The sequence below is a fragment of the Crotalus tigris genome, unplaced genomic scaffold (genome assembly GCF_016545835.1).
Source record: "Crotalus tigris isolate CLP2741 ecotype Arizona unplaced genomic scaffold, ASM1654583v1 scf7180000017666.27876245, whole genome shotgun sequence".
Classification (NCBI taxonomy): Eukaryota; Metazoa; Chordata; class Lepidosauria; order Squamata; family Viperidae; genus Crotalus; species Crotalus tigris.
The window spans coordinates 1,909,865-1,932,377 of NW_024096551.1; the positions used below are offsets into that span (position 1 = coordinate 1,909,865).

The 22,513-nt window shown below is 35.6% G+C and overlaps 2 protein-coding genes across 3 annotated transcripts in view; one reads left to right on the top strand and one right to left on the bottom strand.

Annotated features, from left to right (window-relative positions):
- Positions 1-22,513, top strand: part of LOC120304971 (C-C chemokine receptor type 5-like) — a 90,165-nt gene that overhangs the window by 8,002 nt on the left and 59,650 nt on the right. The window lies entirely within an intron of this gene.
- On the bottom strand, positions 14,805-17,485 carry XCR1 (X-C motif chemokine receptor 1). Its single transcript, XM_039336159.1, has 2 exons — positions 15,448-17,485; positions 14,805-15,360 (listed from the first exon to the last, which is right to left on the bottom strand). The coding sequence occupies exons 1-2, from the start codon at positions 16,001-16,003 to the stop codon at positions 14,963-14,965; spliced, it is 954 nt and encodes a 317-aa protein (XP_039192093.1). The 5' UTR covers positions 16,004-17,485; the 3' UTR covers positions 14,805-14,962.

A 22,513-nucleotide genomic window follows, 5' to 3' on the forward strand; every position in this document is an offset into this window, starting at 1 on the left:
TTCTTGCCCTATTTCCCCATTCATCCATGCCATATCCAACCTAGACCACGATTTGTGTGGATTTGAAAAAAAGGTATATTCTTTTTTCATAGGATTCTGTTTCCTCCATGGGTCGAATAAGTTGAATTCCTGCACCATCTCAAAAAATGTTTTTGGTAGTCTTTTTCGCTTCTTTTAATTTTTCATATTGCTAATATAATCCATTTTTATATCCACTATTGCAGTGGTTCTCAACCTTTCTAATGCCACGACCCCATAATACAGTTCCCCATGTTGTGGTGACCCCCAACCACTTATACATCACTGGGTGCCAGGGGCGTGGCCAAAGAAAAGGGGGAAAAATGGAGGACAGCCTTGTTTGGCGACCCCTGTGAAATGGTCATTCGACCCCAAATGGGGTCCCGACCCACAGGTTGAGAACCACTGCACTATTGCATTATAATCTCCTATTATACAAATATTTCTTTGTCCAATTTGAATAAGAGAGAGCTTTGTAAAATTCTTTTTGGTTTTCATTTGGAGCATAAATTGTCACCAGTAACCATGATTTCTGTTCCATTTGTAATTCTAGTATTAATACCCTTCCCTCTGTATCTTGCTATTTTAAATTGGCTCTAATTCCTTTTCTGATATAGACTGCTATTCCTCTCTGTTCTTGTTCCATTAGTGATATATAATTCTCCTAGTTTTGGAAATTCGAAATATTTTCTGTGTAATTTTTTTATATGTACTTCTTGTAAACATACTATGTCTATGCCTTGTTTAACTAATTTAGTTATTATTTGTTTTCTTTTAACTTTTGAATTTAGGCCATTAATATTGATTAATACTAATCTAATCTTCCCATCCATTATTTTACTTCTGGGTTTGTCTTGCTCTCGAACCTGTTCCTCTTTCTTTCCTTTGTCTTCTTACCTCCTTACTTTCTCTCTCATTCTCTCTCTCTTTTAATTCTAGTTGCTGATCTTCCTGACTTTTGGATTCTAATTCTAGTTCTTCCCTACTACTGTTCTCTTCTTCTTCCTTTTCTAATTGTTCATAAAATTCTTTTGCCTTATTCAAACTATCAATTTTAACCCTTCTCCCTGCCATGTTATCAGCATCCCCTCAGGGATTAACCATCTAAATGGAATGTTTTTTTTAATAAGATGTGCACTAAGAAATCTGTAGTCTCTTCTCTGTTCCCTCACTTTCCTTGGAATTTGTTTTAGTGTTTGAATTTCTATACCTTTGTAAATTATTGGATCTTCCCTTGTAATCCTGTATATTAGGTCTCTAATCTTTTTTCTGCCAAATCTTATGTGTATCTCACGTGGTAGTTTATTCCTTCGAGCATAATTTGTGTGGATTCAGTACACCTCATCTATTTCTGGCAATATTTCTTGTTTATCTCTTTGTAGACCCTCTGCTATCAGCTCTACCATAATGGTGCCCAAATCTTCTTCCTTATCCTCCACCACATTTTGAAACCTTAAATAAAACGCCGCCCTATCCATCTCCGGATGTGTAATTGATTCTTCCAATTTTTTATTAGTTTCCATCAATTTTTTTTTCTACTGTGTCGACTTTCCCCCCTATTTTATACAATCCTACCTCTACTGTCAATATTATTTCCTCATTTTTCTCAGTTGTTTGTTGTATTGTTTCAATCTTATTATCTAATTTATTCATATCCCCTCTCATTTCAATATGATTTTTTGACATTGTCTCCTGCATCTTTAACATTGTTTCTTAGATAATTAATAGTGTTGTCTGCATGTTTGGCATATTTAATAGTACATTTTGCTTGTCTGTCCCCAATATTCCCTCTATTCTCTGTCCAGGGGGAGATGAAGGTGTCAATACTAAACTTGACATTGTTTTTTTCTCCGTTCTCAGTGTTGCCATCTTAATATCTTAATATCGAAACTGTATTATGAGAAACTGTATTATGAGAAACTGTATTATGATGCTGTGGTTTTAACATTAATTAGTGATTGGGTTAATTTAACAAACGCAGAAATACTCCTCTTGGAGGGTTGGGATTTACTTTTTGGATGGCATGCCTATTTAATTTTTAATAAAAAGGTTGATAGGGTTTTTAAATCTCATATTATAAGGATTTCTTTACTTCGGGTTTGGAGGAAATATTATAGAACTGATTCTAAAATTCCATTATGGGCCATGCCATGGCATGCGATAGAGGGGATAAGGAGAGGAGTTAAGATGGATAGTGTTTCTTATGCACAATTACTTAGATGGGATGGTAAAAATTGGCAGTTAAAATCTTTGGAAGATTTAGCACAAGAAAATATTATATATTCATGGTTTCAGTATAGACAAATTGTGGATAGGTGGAAGGTAGATTGCAAGGTGGGTTTGCTTAGAGAAGATGAGAATTTTTTTAAACAAGTAAAAGATCAAAGACGAACTCATATTAAGAGAATTTATGGGGTGTTAATAGAATTGGATTCAGAAGCAGAATTAGTTAAAGAATGTATGATTAAATGGGCACAAAATTTTGGTGAACCAGTTTTATTAGATACTTGGGAAACTATTTGGGTGAGAAATGTTAAATTTACACAAGCCCAGAATTTAAGGGAGAATTTTTATAAAATGTTTTATAGATGGCACCTTGATCCACAAAAAATGTCTCGTATGTATCCTGACTTACAGCCTAAATGTTGGAGATGTGGATGTTTGGATGCTACTTATTATCATATTTGGTGGTCGTGTACAAATATAAAAGCCTTTTGGATTAAGATATGGTGGAATATTCAAAGAATTTTTAGAAGGAGGGTAAAATTTACTCCACAATTGTTTTTGTTAGGTATCGTTATTGATTGTGATACTAAGGAGACTACACTGATGTTAAATTTAATTACAGCTGCAAGGTTGTTAGTAGGGCAATGCTGGAAGAAGGAATCTTTGCCTACTTTGCAAGAGTGGTTTCTTAAAGTTTCTTATTTGGCGGAAATGGCAAAGATTTCGGCTTTTTTGAAGGATCAATCGCAAGAGAAGTATGTTGTGGTATGGAAAAAATGGATAGATTTTATACAATATAAGTTAGATATAAAAATATTATTTAGCTTTTTAACAATTTATATTTAAAATCGAATATTTTGGTCTTTTTTTCTTTCTTTTTCTTTGTTCTTCTTTTTTCCCTTTCTTTATTCTTTTCTTTTTAAACATTTATCTTTTGTATTTATGCTTCTTTTATATATATACTATTGTTAATTATTTTATAATTTTTCTAATTAATGTATTTAGATTTTTAACTAATGTTAGATTTATTTATGGTTTATATCTTTTTTTAAGATTTTTTGATGAAATTCTAATTAAGCCTATATCCAGCTCTAGGAAGGTCGGGGGAGGGAATGGGAGGGTTGGGGAGGTTGGGGGGAAGATTGGTTTTTTTTTTTTTGTAAAATTGTCAAAAATTTAATAAAAATTATCTTTGAAAAGAAAAAAAAATACTAAGCTTGACATTGTTTTTTTCTCCGTTCTCAGTGTTGCCATCTTAATATCTTATTTATCCAATACTTTTTTATTCTTTATAACCCTTTGTTTAGTCAGCAACCTTTCTAACTTTAGTCCTCTTTTCTCCTTCCCTAACCCTCTTGGTTTTCTTTTTATTATTTAACATGCAATCTCTCTTAAACTCCAAATTTTTTCACCCAACTTATATCATCAACCTTTAGTCTATTAGTCCATGCATCCGTTCCTGTCTCTCACCGCCCGATCATCTCCTCTCACCATCTCCTTCACTTTCCAAACTCTCCACATTTCCTGGTTCACCTCCATTCTCTTTCAACCTCGATTTCTTCAATCCTTATAACGTGCCGTTTCTCCGATCTCTCTAAAGTTCCAAATTTTGATCTATTCCCGTCACTTTCACCTTCCTATTGCGTCCTCTTACCAATTCCTTCACTTTTCGGACCTTCCCCTCCTTTCTGCTCCAACTTCACCAGCCTCCAATCCACTCCAATATACTGCTTCTCCGTGTTTGGCACACAGCCTCTCTGTCGATCTTCTCTCCTTCTAAGCGTTCTTCTCACTTTCACTTTCGCCACTGCAGCACATCCTCTCGCCATTTCTTTCCTCCTTTCTTCTCCAACCTCACTTTCTGCAATCTTCTACAGCTCGCTGCTCTTCCATCCTTCTCAGATCGCCATTTTCACCACCATTTTGGCTGTCAACTTGCTGATTGTCTTCTCTCCTCCCAGTCACTCCACTCTCCAGTCCATCTCCATCTTTCGTCTCCCGATCTCTCCTTCCACACTCTTTCATCTTCTTCGTTCTGTGCTAGAGCACCACAAAACTTTCCTTTCTTTTATCTCATCCTGTTAATCCTCTAACTATTTTAATGCTAAATCACAACTCTTCCCGCTGGGTCGCTGCTTATGCTGAGGATTTCTTCTTCTATTGAGCTTCCTTACAACACCAGAACCAACAGATAGGTAAATCTTTTAGACCTTTCTAGTATTTTGGAATATTTTTATAAACTTTTAACTCACTCTATGACATAGTCCATTAAGAATATCTTCCTTCCGTATCCTTTGTGGTTAGTCGAGGCCTTGGATCCGCCATCAGTTGAAAGCAGAAGTTTTCAAATTGGATTTAAGGTTTTCCTCCATCGTAGTGGGTGTCTGCATCTCACCTCACTACTCCCCAAGATTTCACCCTTTTCGCATATAGTCCTCCAGACTCTCTGTGCCCCCAAAGGGTCTCCAAACTTGAAAAAAAATCAGAGTTAGAGGACAGAGACTATCCTCTTCCCCCTGCACCAACTCAACATCACCACCGGAAGTCCTGAACATTCTACAGACCAAAAAACAACAGAAGCTGAACCAATCAACATTAAAGAAGATTCTACTTCATTTTATACACAACCTAATGAGATTTCTGATGAATAAAAAATGACTGTAATTAAATCACTCACAATCTCAAAACCAACAGTAATGGATGTACAAATACAACTAATTGAGAATCAGGATAACTTGGATAATCAACTACTAACTACAAAATTGGATATAATTGAGTGTTCTACTCAACAGATCCAAATGTCGAGACTCGAATTTCTAAAACAACAAGGGACTATTTACAAAGGAGTCAGGTCTCCAAAACAGAGGAGGGGATGCTCTTTTTTGACCCAAATGATACTACAAGGCACAATGAGAGACTTATTTGTTGATATTGAGGCTCTGTTATGGAAAAAGAAAGCTAGAATAAGATTTAAGAGTGTGATCCAAAATTCTACATAACGGGTTTAAAAGGCTTTCTAGATACGGATTGATTTATGGTTTAAGATAGGTGAATAAGACGTTAGATTGAATAAAGATTAATTAAATATTTGAACTTAGTAAGAAGATGTTTGTTTGTATATTAACATGTTTGTTGTGGATATAGCAATTCTGGGTGGGGGTTAAAGGAGTTTGATATAGATATTGATTGATTGATAGAGTATAGATTTAAAAAATAGAGTTGAAATGTATTTTTTGGAATAATATTTTTGTTGTTAGAAAGGATAGTTATTTGATAATGAAAGAAGAATAAGAGGGATTTTTGAAAAAAGAAGAAATGATATTAATAAATGATTACTGACTATGTTAAGGAAAAAGGGAATGGAGAGACAACTGAAGTGTTAATAACATTTTTATTGTAGCAAAACAGAATATGGTAATTGAAAATAGTAAAGCTTAATACAGGATTTGGATTCATATAGATGAAATGTTATTGATGATTGTTTTGATTGACTTAACTGCATTGAAATACATTAATTTGAATATATTATTTGAGGGAATAGAGAGGAAGTTTTTAATGATCTAATTTGAATTACAAATGTATGATTTTGCTCTTGGATAATTGATTACCCTGTCATCACGTTGTTTCCTAAGCACTTGTTTGTAAAAAGAAAAAAACCAATAAAACTTGTTTTTTTTTAAAAAAATAGTTTCTTATGGGAACCAGAATTATTTTGGCTATCTTAGTTCATAAAAAGACAAAATTAAAAATCTTTAAGAGGACTAAAGATTCTAAGTAGGAGGAAAAAAAATACAAGACAACTTTGTATCAGTGTTAAAGGGGAAAAACCACATAAGAAGTTTGGGAAAATATGAAAAATGAGATTTAAAAAGGCCAGTCCAGCACAATACCACTGAAAAAAAGAAAAATAAGAGATCCAAGAGGAAACCATCATGGTTATATTAAGAACTCAAGGAGAAGTGTAAAAAAATGGAAACAGGGACATATAACTAAGGCAGAATAACAGCATAAAGCCCGGAACTGCAAAGATGAAATCAGAAAAGCTGAGGCTCAGAATGAACTATGACTTTCAACAATGTCAAAAATAATTAAAAAGTTTCTTTCAACATATAAAAAACAAGGAAACAACCAATCCATTAATGGGAAAAGATGGCAAGGAACTCTGGGCAGCAGGGAAAAAGCAGATTTGCTTAATTCATTCTTTGCATCTGTTTTTACATTAAAGGAATAAGTAGTTCAACCTACCATAGAAAACAGATTAGAAATACATATCAAAACAGGCAAGAAAATTGTAATACCTGTCCTCCTTGGATGAATTCAAATCATTGGGACCAGATGGATTACACACCAGAATTCTGAAGGAGATGGCAGATGTGATTTCAGAACCACTGAACCATATGTTTCAAAGATCCTGGAACACTGGGACACTCTCAGAAGACTGGGAAAGAGTTAATGTATCTTCAGAAAAGGAAAAAAAAAATAGAACCAGGAAACTACAGACCTATCAGCTTGATATCAATACTTAAGAAGATCCCGAAAAAGATCAAGCAAAGGATCTGTAAATATCTAGAAGCAAGCAAAGCTAATCCTAGAAGTCAATATAGAGTAAAACAGATCATGCTAATCAAATCTTATTACATTTTTTGATAAAGTGACAAAATTAGTGGACCAGCAAAAATGCTGTGGATATAGTATACTTGGACTTCAGTAAGCATTTGACAAGACAGATCACAGTCTATTTCTTGGTAAGATGGATTTACAACTGGCTGACAAACCACACTCAACATATAGTCTTCAATGGAACAACATCCAAATAGAGGGAAGTATGGAATGGGATACCCCAAGATTCTGATTTATGCCCAGTACTTTTTAATATCTTCAAAAATGATTTAGATGAGGGGCAGAAGGGGAACTTATCAAATGTGCAGATAGTATCAAACTAGGGCAGTGGTGGGATTCAAATATGTGAACAATCGGTTGCCTGTGTGGATGCCACTTATGGAAGTCCATTCTGGGCCTGGGCAACAAAAAATTAGCTACCAGTTCTCTCGAACTGGTGCGAACTGGCTGAATTCCATCACTGAACTAGGGGGAATAATCAATACTTTAGAAGATAGGCTCATGATCCAGAAAGATCTTAAGAAAACTGGACTTGAACCAAATGAGTAATGAAAAAAGTAAGGTTATATACTTAGGCAAGAAAAATCAAATGCACAGGTATAGAATAGGTGGTACCTGGTTCAAAAGCAGTAACTGTGAGAAGAATCTTAAGTATCAGCAAGTAACGTACATCAGCTGCCAAAAAAGCCAAACAAATCCTAGGCTACATCAACAGAGGAATAGTATCAAGATCATGTGAAGTATTACTACCACTATATATTGTCTTGATAAGACCACACTTGAAATACTGCATCCAGTTCTGGTTACCATGACACAATGGTGGTGTATTGTGATGACGATGCAGAGTCTCTACAATGTAGAGTCCAGAAAGAGTGCAGAGAAGAGCAAGTTTGAGACCCTAGAATAGGGGCCTCCAAACTTGGCAACTTTAAGATTTATGCAGTTCAATGCTGGTTAGGGGATTCTGAGAAGTCCAGAAGTGTTAAAGTTGCCAAATTTGGAGAGCCTTGCTTGGTCTAGAGAGTGCAGAGAAGAGTAACAAAGATGAATAGGTCTCCTATTCATGGAGGCTAAAATATATGATGAACAGTTGCAGGAACTGGATTTGTCTAGTCTAACAAATAAAAGGGTGACATGATAGCAGTATTTCAATATTTGAGAGGCTGACACAAAAAAGAGGGGGATGACCTATTCTCCAAAGCATGTGAGGGCAGTGCAAGAAGTAAAAATACCTAGAGCCTTATTCCATACTGTAAATGAAAGGTAGGAGTTTGGGGGCAGGAGGTGGGGAGAGAAGTTCCATTGAGAACATTGAAAACAAAAGGTGTTTGTGATAACAGAATCAGTGGATGGCAACCAAGCTCACTTCAGACCGAACTGATACAAAATGAGCTAAAAATTCCATTATGTTCTCCCCCAAGAATGCTAATTTACTAATTTATTTCAAAAACCAATTTTCTCAAATAACCACATATATTCAGTTTTATAATCTAGATTCTAGATGATATAGGTCTGAATAGGCCTTAGAATGCCATGAAGCCACATTGAGTTCAAAATAAGTTTGGAAAATTAACTTTTTGAAATCTAGCGAAGTGTTTGAATTGGTGTGGACTAGAAGAAAAACCTGGAATTCTCCAGAACTTCCCAATTTTGAAACATTGCTTTTTACACATCCTCATTTAGAGGTAATACTGAAGCTATTCTTCCAATTATGTAAACTATTTCCTTGTTCTCTTTTTAACAAGCATCATTAAAGCAAAAATAAAATCTCCACAAGCACTTCCTGTCTTTTCTTTCATTTTTGGCTGGCCATTACTCTATTCTCTTTTTTTAAAATAGACTTCTCTTTTTTCTTTTTCTGTTCTAGTCAAATTATTTGTATATGCTTTTGTTGTCTTCCCTTTTTTTAATACAATGCTTTTAATCTCTCAGTACTTTGTTAGTATTGTTTATACTATGCCAATTCCTCCTAGAGTGACACTCTATGAAAACAAAAGGTTTAAAAGAAGTGGGATAGAAAAACTATTGATTCTTTTGAATGTTGGTGTTCAAGTAGACAAGCAAACAGATGGACTGTCAAATAAATAACTTAATGTTCTCATTTGAGATACAAAGGATCAGGCTCAAATTATCATACTTTGAACATAGTATATAAAGACCTTCTCTGAATAATGCTGGTAAAGGTGGAAGAGAAGAAAAGAAACTACCAATAACAAGGTAGATAGACTCAATTACAGCAGTGATGGCTACTGGAAGACCCAAAAGATCAGGTTGGAAACCACTGATTTGGTGGCATATAATCAATCAATAATCAATACCTTTATTTATTATATCATTGTATAATTGTACCTTCATCCCACCTCTGTGAGTCAAGCATTGCAAGCAGCCTACATATTGGTGATATAAGGATGGAAAATGACTACTGCATGTTCTGATCAGGTTCTAGTCCCACCACTTTAGGGATCTATTTTCCTACCGTACAACCACCCCTCGTTAGGGAGAGCAATTGATGAATGTTTTGCCAGGCAAGAAATTCCGCAATTTTTTTCACCCAAATTACTTCTTAGTAAACAATTAGGATTGTACTACTTGCAAGCCTCATTACACAGGCAAGATCAATTTATTTACATTTATTTGTTAAAATTATTTGGCTATAGGGAGATAACAAATTACAGGCTGTCTTGACTTACAACCATTTGTTTAGTGACTATTCAAGTTACAATGGCGCTGAAAAAAGTGATTTATGACTAGTCCTCACGCTTACAATTGTTGCAGCATTTTCAGAATTATATGTTTAACATTCAGATGCTTGGAAATTGACATGTATTTATGATGATGGCAGCATCCCAGGATCATATAATGGCCATTTGTGACCTTCCCAGTCTGCTTCTGATAAGCAAAGTCAATGGGGGAAATCAGATTTGCTTAGCAATTGCAGGTTTCACTTGCAGTAATTCAATAATTGCAATAATTTGCTTAACAATCATGGCAAACAAGGCATCTCATTTAATAACTACTTTGCTTAGCAATGGAAATTCTGGTCTCAATTGTGGTCCTAAGTTGAAGACTACCCTTATAATGGCTTATCTTTGTGGTGCTTCACAGATAGGAAGATGAGAGCTCTGAACCAACTGACTATGTGTTCTCTAATTTGGTGATTTTCTTTATCTTATTAAAAAGGATTAGGTGAAAGAATCATGTTTATCTAGGTAAATTCCAGGTAAAGAATATACTCCTCTTTTATTCTCAAAAAGTGGGAAATAAGCGCAAGCCTTTTAAAGCCCTATGCTAGCCTTCCTTGACTAGCTATTCTCCAGCTATGCTGAGATCACATGTACTATAACCGCTAGTTATGACATATCTTAATGCAGCAGAATGGACAAGAGTACCAGTATCCCAAAATGTCAGTTGACCCCCTCCCCAAAAAAGTAATCAGGGAAAATAAGTGGTAATTTGGTTATGGAATTTTTGGGGGAATCAGAATGAGTCCATAACAGAGGTATTAAAAAAGTGTTATACCTCTGAGTACATGGTTGCAATCATGCTATTTATTTATTTTTTAATCCTCCTTGTGAATATTCTTGGTTCTTAAAATATTTTGCCTCCTTTGTAGCAAATGAAGATGTAAAATGATTACTGAATAAAAAGTCAAATGGCTGGAACAATGAATAGCTGCACTTCAAGCTAATAATGGAAAATAAAAAATTTATCAGTTAAAAAAAGAGAGATGCCTCATTATGAGATGACAGAAAAAATAACTCTCCATAAGGAAGACAATCATATAAATAAGAAGCCCAGTACAGGTAGTCCTCGACTTATGACTATAATTAAGCCAAAATTTTCTATAGTTAGGCGAGATATTTGTTGAGTGAGTTTTGCCCCATTTTACAGGTTTTTTGCCCCATTTTACAGTTTTTTGCAGTGAATCACTGCAGTTGTTAAGTTAGTAAAAGAATTGCTAAGTGAATCTGGCTTCCCCACAGACTTTGCTTGTCAGAAAGGCGCAAAAGGTGATCACATGACACCCCTGGGACACTGCAACCATCATAAATATAAATGAGTTGCCAAGCGTCTGGATTTTGATCATGTGACCATGGGGGAATGCTGCAATGGTCATGTGAAAAATGGTCATAAATCACTTTTTCCAGTGTTGTTGTAACTTCGAATGGTTAGTAAAATGAACTGTCATAAGTTGAGGACTGCCTATAGATGAAAGCAAGAGAGACAGGAAATAAAACTCAGAAACAATTTTCAGGTCTCTGAAGAGACAGCAAGCTCTGGGACTTCAGGAGAAAGAAAAAAAAACACTGCAGAAAATATGGAAGGAAAGTGATTGTATCTATAAGCATTTGTGGAAGGGGCAAGTGACAAGTACATCACAATGTAAACTCATCTCTTTGTATGTGATTTTGTGTGATATTGTAACACAAATTTAAACAAGTGCACTATGATATCATGATCTGTGTCTTTGGAACTGATACTTGCTGCACCCTTCAAGAAAAAAAAGAGAAGAGTTGTGATAATTTGTGATTATGAGGAACTTAAAATTGTATATTCCTATCAGATATTGACACACAAAGTGTGCTGTTTGCATGGATGAGGAATGTGACAGAATAACTTCCAAGGCATATGAATTCCATTGAAATGATCTCTTTTTGCTAATCTATTTGATGATATAAATAGTCCTCGCTTAATGACTGCACATTTAACAGCCGTTCAAAGTTATAACTGGTATACACATACATCCTGGTCATGTGTTCACATTTTGGGCATTTGGCAACCAACTCACATTTACAATTGACTGCAATTTGTAACATATTTTGCCATTTTCCAGTATTAAATATCAAAAAATGTTCATTGGATATGTTGAATTCAGTTAATAGCTATGTAGTTTGCTTAATAACTATAGTGACCTGCTAAAAATTGAGTCAGGTCATGTGATGGTCTAATCACAATGATTTGCAACCAAAATTCTGGGCTCAGTTGTGGTCATAAGTTGAGAACTATTTTTAAATGATGCTGCAAAAAGCATAGACTTTGAAGATTGAAAGGAAAAATTAAAGAATCTGGATGCAAGATGGATTCCTCATCCATCTTTCTAGTCCATGAAAGACTTGAAAAGAGAAAGAATAATGGTAACCTGAATGATTGGCTACAAACTTTATCAGATATAAACTTCTCCCCAGTAAAAAAAATGTAAGGATATAGTGATGGTGAGGGGAGCTATGAAATCATTTAGTGAAATATTGGAAAGAATATTGGCTCATACGTTTATGAAAAATAAAATGTGCTTCTAATAAAGGTGATTTCATTAACGTCCATGCAGTTTTCTTGGTAATAATAAAACAAAAGTAGTTTGCAATTTAATTTCTTCTTTGGCTTTTTCTACAGTTCTGGTATTGCATTAATCTGATACACTAACTATAAAAATAATAAATGTTTTTTCATCAATAGCTGTATAAATTTATTGATTCAGTTGTTTATGGAGAGTATTAATGGCTAATGTGCTCCATGTTTGCTCTCTACATTCTTGAGGTCTTCAGATTAAAGATGTTTGCAAAGATAATTTTAGCCTGTGGAAGTGCCTCTATCTCAGAATAAAGATTATTGCACAAGTTACTAGCGTGATTTACAGGAAGCATAATTCTGGGATACAGTAACAACTGGTCTCACAGTCTGGAAAATTTAAATGCTGATTGAACTTCAATTCTATCTCCTGTCTTATAAGTGAAGTATAGACCTTACAGATAAGAAAATAAAAAGACTCTTCTGGATCAGGCCCAATTAATCCAGTACTCTGTTTCACACAATGGTCAACTAGATGTGTTTGAGCATTTCCACTGCTCTTCCTAGCAATCACTATTTGAGGCAAACTGCCTATAGTTCTCAAGATAAGCAGCACTGAAGACCCATCAAAATTACTAGTCATTGATAGCCTGATCTGGCTTAACTAACTAAATAAATAAGTAGGTAAGTAAGTAAGTAAGTAAGTAAGTCCCCAACCTTTTGGGCACTAGGGACCAATTCCGTGGAGAGAGGTTTTTCTGCAGACCAGAGGGTGTGTGGTTTTGTGTGCTGCCTTCATTCCACAGATGGGGCTTTGCTTGTTTGTGCAGACCAGTTGCTGGCATGTCACAGCCCAGTTCTGATCCATGGCCCGGGGGGTTGGGGACCCCTGAATTAACATATATTTTCAAAGCTCAATCTTTGAATCTCAATACTCAGTTTCAATACTCATGGCAAAAAGAAAAACAAATTGCTAAGCTAAATTGAGGATAATTGAGGCATCAAAATATGAAGTTGAGTTTTTAGCCAACTTCAGTTATTCTCCATGTTAGGCATTAAAGTCATAGACCTGCTAGGCCATTTAGGTTAGCATGTCCAGCTCTTGAAGACAAATTTATACTATTCTCTCCTTGTTGGATGGTATTAAAATATCTTTTATTTGCTGTATTTCAGATTATATGTAGTTATTTTTAGGAGTATCTTCTTGATCCTTGATTAGCTTACCACTTTTGTACACTATCTGGGTTCATATAGTGACCTCATAATTTAATTATTTGGCTTACCTAACTGCTCTAATTTGTAGATCTGTGGTTTAAAGTTCAGTATTACTTGTAAATCCAGCCAATTCAGATTTCTTTTTATGAGATGTGCTAAATCACCCATTGAAACAACCATCTGTCATGAAATATGTATATTTAATCAAAAACTGGCAAAACCACAGCCTTTCAGATATTGCTGAGCTATTAATTGTAGGTCCTATAATTTGCAGTATAGCAGAAACTGGAAAGCTACAAAGATTTAATGAAAGAAAAGTAGCAAATATTAAAACCAGGATGCAAAATTCTTTGCTTGGGTAATGTGTGTGCACATATTATTATACACAGAAATATTTTAACTGTAGCAAAATAGAATAAAATAATCACACCCACACTTTCTAATGTGCTTTGTTTTCCAATAAGCCTGATTGTAATACATCTTTAATTTTTGTGAATTTTGCTTCTGTTTTGTTGTTTAAGTCTTGAAGTGTGAAATACAATTCCACGTTCTTACTTAGTTTGGAGTGCTATTATCAGTAATTGTGACAAAATGAAATACTTTTGCCGAAATAGCTATTTGGAAGTCTTTAAAAATCACACCAATTAGTTCTATGCTTATGAATAACTTTATTAGGAACATGGGCAAATCAGCATTTCATTTATTGATAATGCAAGGAATAAATTCTTTCAGAAATCATAAAGACAGAAATGACTAATGACAAATATATATTAAATGATTATAGATTTTGAGATTAATAATAAAAAGCATAATTTAATATGTATAATTGTTATGTATTCAAGAATGATCATGTATATAAGATCACTGAGGACTTTCGGAACCATATTGATTTAAAGATATTATAATGCTTTCAGGTTGACAAGCCTATTAAAGAATCAGTAAATTACACATTTCAACCATATTGATGTTATATATTTATGACTGATTTTTTCTTTATCAGATTTTATTTTAAGCAGCTTTGAGAAAACACTCTCATTTGGAAATAAATCTATCTTTTTCACTGAATTTTAATGGAATCAGAGGAGAGTTCTATTTATTATCTGCTATTTATAACTATTCTATATTCATTCAGTCTTCTCCCATTTTTATGTTATTATGCTTTCACTAAATCCATTAAGGTTAGAAGGCAGTTCATGCCTTTGGACACAGTTGTAATTCTTCTCATTCAACATATATTTCAAATAATGTTGGCAGATCAAATTCTACATAACAGTATATAGATTTGTAAATCATTATAATATTGCAAAAATTAAAACTATTATATTATCTTAAAAACAAAAATATTTATTGGCATTACATAAAACAGAATGAACCTTTTATTTCTAATTTGAAAAAAGCGGAATCAACAAAAAAATTCTGATTGTCTATTTGGAAAAACCTTTTTTTTTTTTTTTGCTAGAAAGGCAGAAAACTTCAGTGAAAACAAGCAGGAAGACTAGGTGCACTTTGCATGTCTGAAGAGCTTGTCAGTTATTCTGTTTAACTTCTCATATTGGTTGTCCTGTTTTGCATTTCATCCAGTCCAGGAATCTTTGCTTCAGTATATGGATGCATCATCATATGGACCCAAATGAGATGAATGCAATCTTGGGCTGGAGGGAGAGATTCTGCCCTGACAAAGGGACAATTGTTTGTACAAGAGTTTTAGGTGCCTTCTGAATTTCACTCCAACAAAGACGTAGAGAATTGGGTTGATGCAGCAGTGACAGTAGGCTACTTTGCGGCTGATATCAAAAGCAAAAAATATATGATTGCGAGTTTGACATTCTGGCTTGATGACATGCTGAATAGACAAAACATACACAAAGTTAAACACATTGTAAGGAGCCCAACTCAAGAAAAAGACCACCACAATAGCAAATATGAGTCTCACAGTTCTGTACTTCGTTTGAGATCTTGATCTAAGCAGAATCTTAAGCATCCCAATGTAACAAGCTATAATAATAAGAAAAGACAGGAGGAAAAACATTACTTGCAGACTCATCTCTATCAGTTTCCAGAGGAATGAGTCTTCATACTCACAGTGTTGTTTGCCATTATTATCAATTATGACTCCAATAAAAAGGATCTCAGGTACCGTAACCATTATACTGCTGCTCCAGATGGCCATGCTCATCAGAATGCCATATTTTTTGGTCTGTGTTCTCATGGTTGATAAGGGATCAACCACAGCCAGGTACCGCAAGATAGTCATTATAGTGAGAAAGATGACACCACCGTAGTAGCTGATAGAAAAGATAGCACTTACTGCCTTGCAGAGAAATTTACCAAAAATCCATCCATAATAATGATATACAATCCAGAAAGGCAGAGTGCATGAGAAGGTCAAGTCAGTGATGCAAAGGTTCAGAATGAAGAGGTTTGTTAAAGATTTGAGGTTCTCATATTTCATCACGATCCACAAAACAAGGCTATTTCCTACCAAGCTGAAGAAGAAGATCAGAGAATAAAGGATGCAAGTAAATATAGCGCTGAATCTGGAGGTCTCATCCATATTACAATAATTTGTTTCTATTGGGGTGTAATCATAAAATGTTGAATTTGAGGTCCATTCATTATCATCTATTAGGTTAGTCATTTGGATTTGTTGCAGGTTTTCTCACTTCTGCAACTGTAAAGAGTGTTTCTGAAACAAATAGGCTAAATGTACTGGTAATATCAGAACAAAGAAAAGAAGAAGGAAATTACTCAGTCACCTGCTATCCACCTATCTTTGAACTGATAATATATAATGTGGATCACCATAGTGAACACCTTCAAAATTTTGGAATTTTGTCATTCCTCTGTCCATCAATGTATTTATATTCCCCCTTTTCTCTAAGAAGCCAAGATGAAGTACATAGTGATCTTTCCTATATCTATCCCCATGATAGCCCCAAAGGTGCAATTTACTGATAACAATTGCAAAATACCTGCCATGATGCATGTAATTAGTCACAAATTCACTATTTACAAGAAGGCAAAAATCTAACCTTTCAAGAACTTTGCCACTACTTGACCTTTCCTATGAAAGATGGGGTATACCTGCCAAAAAAAAAAAAAAAAAAAAAACCCTCAAGGCTGCCACAATATTATCATTTTTTTTACTTTCAAGATTATTTTCAAGAGTAGGAAAACTTTCAGGGCGGAGCCTGGTTGTTGCTTTGGCTATGTTGCTTAGGCTAGCTTTACATATGTTTTAAATGGAAAAGATAGATGAACTGTGTTTGATATCCTAACTTGAATTTTTGTCTTTTCTTCTGTTTTTCCCCTCTTCCTAAAATTTCTTCACCTGCAGACAGAGATTGTTTGAATAAGCTATCTCTTTCTAAACTGCTTTTCTTTCCATGCAGGCTGGCTTCCCTGAAAAGTGCTAATTGCAAATTAGCTCAGCTCTGCAACCTTGATTAGTTAATGAGCATCTAGGTCCAGGTTGCCCTGCTGAAATTGGTATGACCCTAATCAAGTTCAACACAAAGGCTTTATTTTGTATCTGAAGTGGGAGTAGTGGCCTTTCAATGTGTGTTCTCCATAATGTGCTTACTTACCTCTTGTATCAATTCCTTTCCAATAGGCTAAATACAAACATTGGTTTCCCCTTGCTAATTATCCTGGAACTGAGATGAGGGTTCTAAAGGTTTGGAGAGTGGGAAAGGGGACTATAAGATTTGTCCCTTTTCCCCAGCCAGGTTTCAAAACATGAACCTTCCTGTTGTTAGGACTCACACAGGTGGCTGGAGTTGTATCATTCTATGTAAGTATTTAGGGGAAATTTCTTGATTCCCCCCCCCCAGCTTTATTAAAGTCCTGGGTGTTTGTTCACATTCTCCTTCTTTGAAATCTGTCCTGCAAGTGTTGACATGCTGATTAATGGAAACAGTAAGCAGGCAGGCAGAAGAAATGTCAGGGGAAGCCTGGAGTTCACTGGACACTCCTGGAAGTGTCTTTAAGTATAGCTGCATTCATAGGTGCCATGCTGATTGATAAATACACTAAAAGCAGGTGTATACATCTTTGGTGATGAAGAAAGATATTGGTAGTTGTTTGACATTGCTGGTGTTGTGTCCATGTTATGTGAATTGGAGGTGAGGAGTGAATTCAGGCAAAGCCACAACTGAGATCCTAGCCCTAGAGCAGGGGTAGGCAACCTTGGCTCTTTTATGACTCATGGACTCCAAGTTCCAGAATTCCTGAGCCAGCTATGCTGGTTTAGGAATTCTGGGAGTTGAAATCCATGAGTCATAAAAGAGCCAAGGTTGCCTACCCTTGCCCTAGAGGAACACATGGGTTTGGAAGAAGGATCTGCAGAATGAATGGGCTGGTGGAAAAAACTTCATTACGAAAGGACAGACCAGAGATGAGCAAGAACAGCTTGGCAAAAGTGCTGGAATTCTGACAAGCTCAAGAAAGTGCTGCTTTCTCCTCTTTTCATCTTTAGGCTAAAAGCAAGCTCTCAAAGAGAAAGTGCTGAAGACACTAATAAAATGAGCATATCAAAGTTGCAATAAGGAACAGAGAATTGAAAAGGGAGGAAGAATGGCATAGTTAAGAAACCATAAAAAAAATCAACAGAAAAAAAAACTGTCTAGATTTTTGAGCTGTATACAAATCATTTAGAAATCAGTATAAAATATTTAAAAGTACGGTAGTAAATAAATATCACTATTGTTTAAAAGAACCATGTATTGGTGTCTGGAAAGTTCTTGTCCCTCTTTCCATTCTCCCAAATTCCATCCACAGTTTCTTCAGTTCTGACAGATTTTGAAAGGACTCAACATCTTCCTATTTCCAGGTAAGGAAGAGTCATGCAGGCTTTCATTTTATGTGACAAAGTGCATCTTTACCTTATTGACTGAGCCTTCCTAACATGCATCTCTCAGTTTGCATATGAGGAATGCAGACTGATGTTCACTACACAAGAAATTCTTTGCATCAGAGATGTTGACAATTAAATAGATTTAAAAGTAGAAAAGATGAAATTGGCAAAGGCAGAAAACAAGATCAGATTTTATATAATCCATATAAATATGGAAAAGGTATCAATTTCCAAGCCTGAGGTATCAATTTCCAGTAGTCCTTGGCTTACAACCACAATTCAACCCAAAATTTCTGTTGCTAAGTGAAACATTTGTTAAGTAAATTTTGCCCCATTTTACATTTCTTGACACAGTTGTTAAGTGAAGCACTGCAGTTATTCAATTAGTAACAGAGTTTCTAAGTGAATCTGGCTTCCCCACTGACTTTGTTTGTCAGAAGGTCACAAAAGGTGATCACATGACCCCCCTGGGACACTCCAACTGTCATAAATACATGCCAGTTGCCAAGTGTCTGGATTCTGATCACGTGGGGTATGCTGCAACGGTCAGGTGAAAACACTCATAAGTCACTTTTTTAAATGAACTGTTGTAATTCACCTGTATAATTAAAACTGCAAAACCAGATAAAAACATGGAACTGCTGAACCGGCCGTGCATCTATATGGAGGGAAGTGTGTAGTGGAGTGCCCCAGGGCTCTGTTCTGGGCCCAGTACTCTTCAACATCTTCATCAACGATTTGGATGAAGGGATAGATGGGGAACTTATCAAATTTGCAGACGACACCAAGCTGGCAGGAATAGCCAACACTCCAGAAGACAGGCTTAAGATACAGAAGGATCTGGACAGACTTGAACACTGGGCACTAACTAACAAAATGAAATTCAATGGTGAAAAAAGCAAGGTTCTACATTTAGGCAAGAAAAACCAAATGCACAAGTACAGCATAGGTGGCACCATGCTCAATAGTAGTAACTGTGAGAGGTACCTCGGAGTCCTAGTAGACAATCACCTAAATATGAGCCAGCATGTGCTGCAGCTGCCAAAAAGGCCAACACAGTGCTAGGCTGCATTAACAGAGGGATAGAATCAAGATCACGTGAAGTATTAATACCACTCTTCAATGCCTTGGTAAGGCCACACTTGGAATACTGCATCCAGTTTTGGTCACCACGATGTAAAAAAGATGTTGAGACTCTAGAAAGAGTACAGAGAAGAGCAACAAAGATGATTAGGGGACTGGAGGCTAAAACATATAAGGAACGGTTGCGAGAATTGGGTATGTCTAGTTTAACGAAGAGAAGGACAAGGGGGGACATGATAGCAGTATTCCAATATCTCAGGGGCTGCCATAAAGAAGAGGGAATTAAGCTATTTTCCAAAGCACCTGAAGGCAGGACAAGAAGCAACGGGTGGAAACTAATCAAGGAGAGAAGCAACCTAGAACTAAGGAGAAACTTCCTGACAGTGAGAACAATTAATCAGTGGAACAGCCTGCCTCCAGAAGCAGTAAATGCTCCAACACTGGAAGTTTTTAAGAAGAGACTGGACAGCCATTTGTCCGAAATGGTGTAGGGTTTCCTGCCTGAGCAGGGGGTTGGACTAGATGACCTCCAAGGTCCCTTCCAACTTTACTACTATTACTATTACTAACCTCAGTTCTTGAGCCAGCAAAAAATATGCCAGCATATAATTTGTTGCTCTGATTGCCAAATCCTTTTCATCCTATTAATGAGGACAGCAATTGGTTGCTGCCCTCAACTTTTTGGTGCAAACCAACTCAAGGAGAGCAAGACTGGCTTCATTTTCCCTTCTGCCACACACAATTTCCTGGCAAGAAAACAACAGTCAATTGATAAGGTGGGCTGGAGCAATATTGGATGAATATAAGTGGATACTTGGAATAATGTATTTAGTCACACAAGTTATCTGATTATCTGAGTAGAAGCACTAAAATTATGCTTGGGGCATAGGATGAAATAAGTGGGAGCAATCAGTAATGAACAAACTCAGTCCACAATTAGGGCTGCAACAGAATTTCAGTATGGATAATAAACCCAGTTCTGCTTTTGTAGCTGGCAGCATCTAGAACTAAGCAGCACAGAGTAGACAAATTGGTGTTATCCATATCTAAAGTAATAACAAGTAAAAAGGACTTTCACACAAAATCTTTTATTTTTGACACTCCCAGTGTTAATAGAATTACCAATATACAATCATAGGAACTCAGGTCTTATTGATTTAAATCAGCTTTCTCTGAAGCACGGGACTAGTGCTTTCCTGCTTTAAAAATAGGTCTAAGTTGCTTCCATAACAGAATTAAAATTATATTTATTTGGAGCCTATAGTCTTGACTTCTCATCTGGCTTATATAAGTAGCTGGGTCAACTGTTCCTAAACAGTTCCTTGGGGAGGGGGTCACTAGTTTCTCTGGTCCATCTAACTTTTATTTTATTTTTTTACATTAATTTAATTAAATTGTAGATATGAAGTTCACGTTGCAAAGCAGCAGTTGCTATATTATATGTGGTTTATCCATAAACTATAAAGAATAGTGACTTCTTGTTTATCCCATCTTTTATCTCCTGTAATGGATTTAAGAGAGAATAAGGGAAAATATGGAAGAAACATGGGAAAGTAAAGAATAATAACACATCCCAAAGCTAACTAAAAATTATATAAAAAGGACAGAACAACAGTACCATCTTTTTTTACCAGTCCCTTCACCATTCCCTAAATATCTCCTTCAATTTGATGTTACGCTTAAAAAAAAATCTAAAAAAATCTGAAAATTAAAAATAATATTTTAGAAAGACAAACTGCTGGAAGAGAACTACCTTGTTCATTTACTGTCTAACACATTAATCTGAATTATGCTAATGAAGCAACATTTGAAAAGTGGTGCAGTTTCGTAGGATGTGTGTGTGTGTGTGTGTGTGTGTGTGTCAAAAAATCAAGATGGCAATGACAACTATGCAACCAAAACTCTGCATTTTGCTTACACAGTTGTTGCACCATTCCGACTCCACTACTACCACTATCTCAGACACAGCACTTTATAGCATGTTCTGGTCACTATAATGAAGCCTCCCTATCCATATGGAATCACTGTTTTATTTTAGTCCTTGTTCTTAAAATAGCACATACAAATGTTATTATGGATTATTCAAAAAATTCAGACTTTGTTTTACTGTAATTAATCTTGTTGCATCCCCTGTTGTTTGGAAGTTGTTACTGCAATAGGTTTTCAAAGTACTGTGCAATTAAAAATTGGCAAGGTGAAATGTACAATTAAAAATAATACAGAATGTGTGTGGATACAAAATCAGCAACAGAAAAGCCCATACATTCCTATATTCAATCTGAAAAATCTTTTAAAAAATGCAAAGACATAATACAGTTGAAAAGCAATTTTATATTTTAAAACAGTGATGGCTAGGGCTGTAAAAGGAAACCAGCAAAATGGACCTCGTAGCCCATATAACAGCCTGATAGTCTATTACCACACATCTCTCTCTCTCTCTCTCTCTCTCTCTCTCTCTCTCTCACACACACACACACACACACACACAGAGAGAGAGAGAGAGAGCTCTCTCTCTCTTTCTCTCTCACACACACACACACACAGAGAGAGAGAGAGAGAGAGAGAGAGAGAGAGAGAGAGAGAGAGAGAGAAGGAGAGAGAGAGAGAAAAAAAAATTGAGAGAGATGCACATACTTGTAATTCATGTAAAAAACAGGGGAAGTTTAATCATCTTGTTGCAGCTACCACACTGAATCTTTTGACCATTGTCTGCAAACATCCCTGCAATGATTCATCCAAAATGTTGCATATAAAAAAGTAAATGTATGTGTTAAAGACAGCTGATCTCATGGAAATTTAAATAAAAAGGAATAGGGAAACATTGCTTTTTTAAAATGAGAATTAGAGATGTAGAAGTTTTTTTTTCATTAAATTTCACTATATTAGCAACAGCTGCAAATTTTAAAAGTAACTTCATTAATTGTTTTTTAAAAACCATATCATGCTTTTAAGTAAGGACATTTGATTGTAAATTTGTTTTGACACAAAGCTGATAGCAACAGCTTAATGGTCACTTAATTCAAAGCAGTTGCATATCTTCTTATGGTCATTGTTCCTGAACTCTGTCAAGTGTGGTCAGTGCTGTCTGCAGGATACAGTAGGGAGGGGCTTTGAATGATGAAAAGAGCATTGCAGCACCACAGTGCATACATTCTGTCCCTTTTGTCTATGCACTGCAACACTGTACACATCCCTAAAAGGAGCAGAGTT

Excerpts from the sequence above, each read along its gene's own strand:
- XCR1 (XM_039336159.1), bottom strand. The coding sequence starts at position 16,003 with ATGACTAACCTAATAGATGATAATGAATGGACCTCAAATTCAACATTT. Across the intron at positions 15,361-15,447 it reads TAATAATGGCAAACAACACT|CTTGTTACATTGGGATGCTT; the intron begins GTGAGTATGAAG and ends TTATTATTATAG.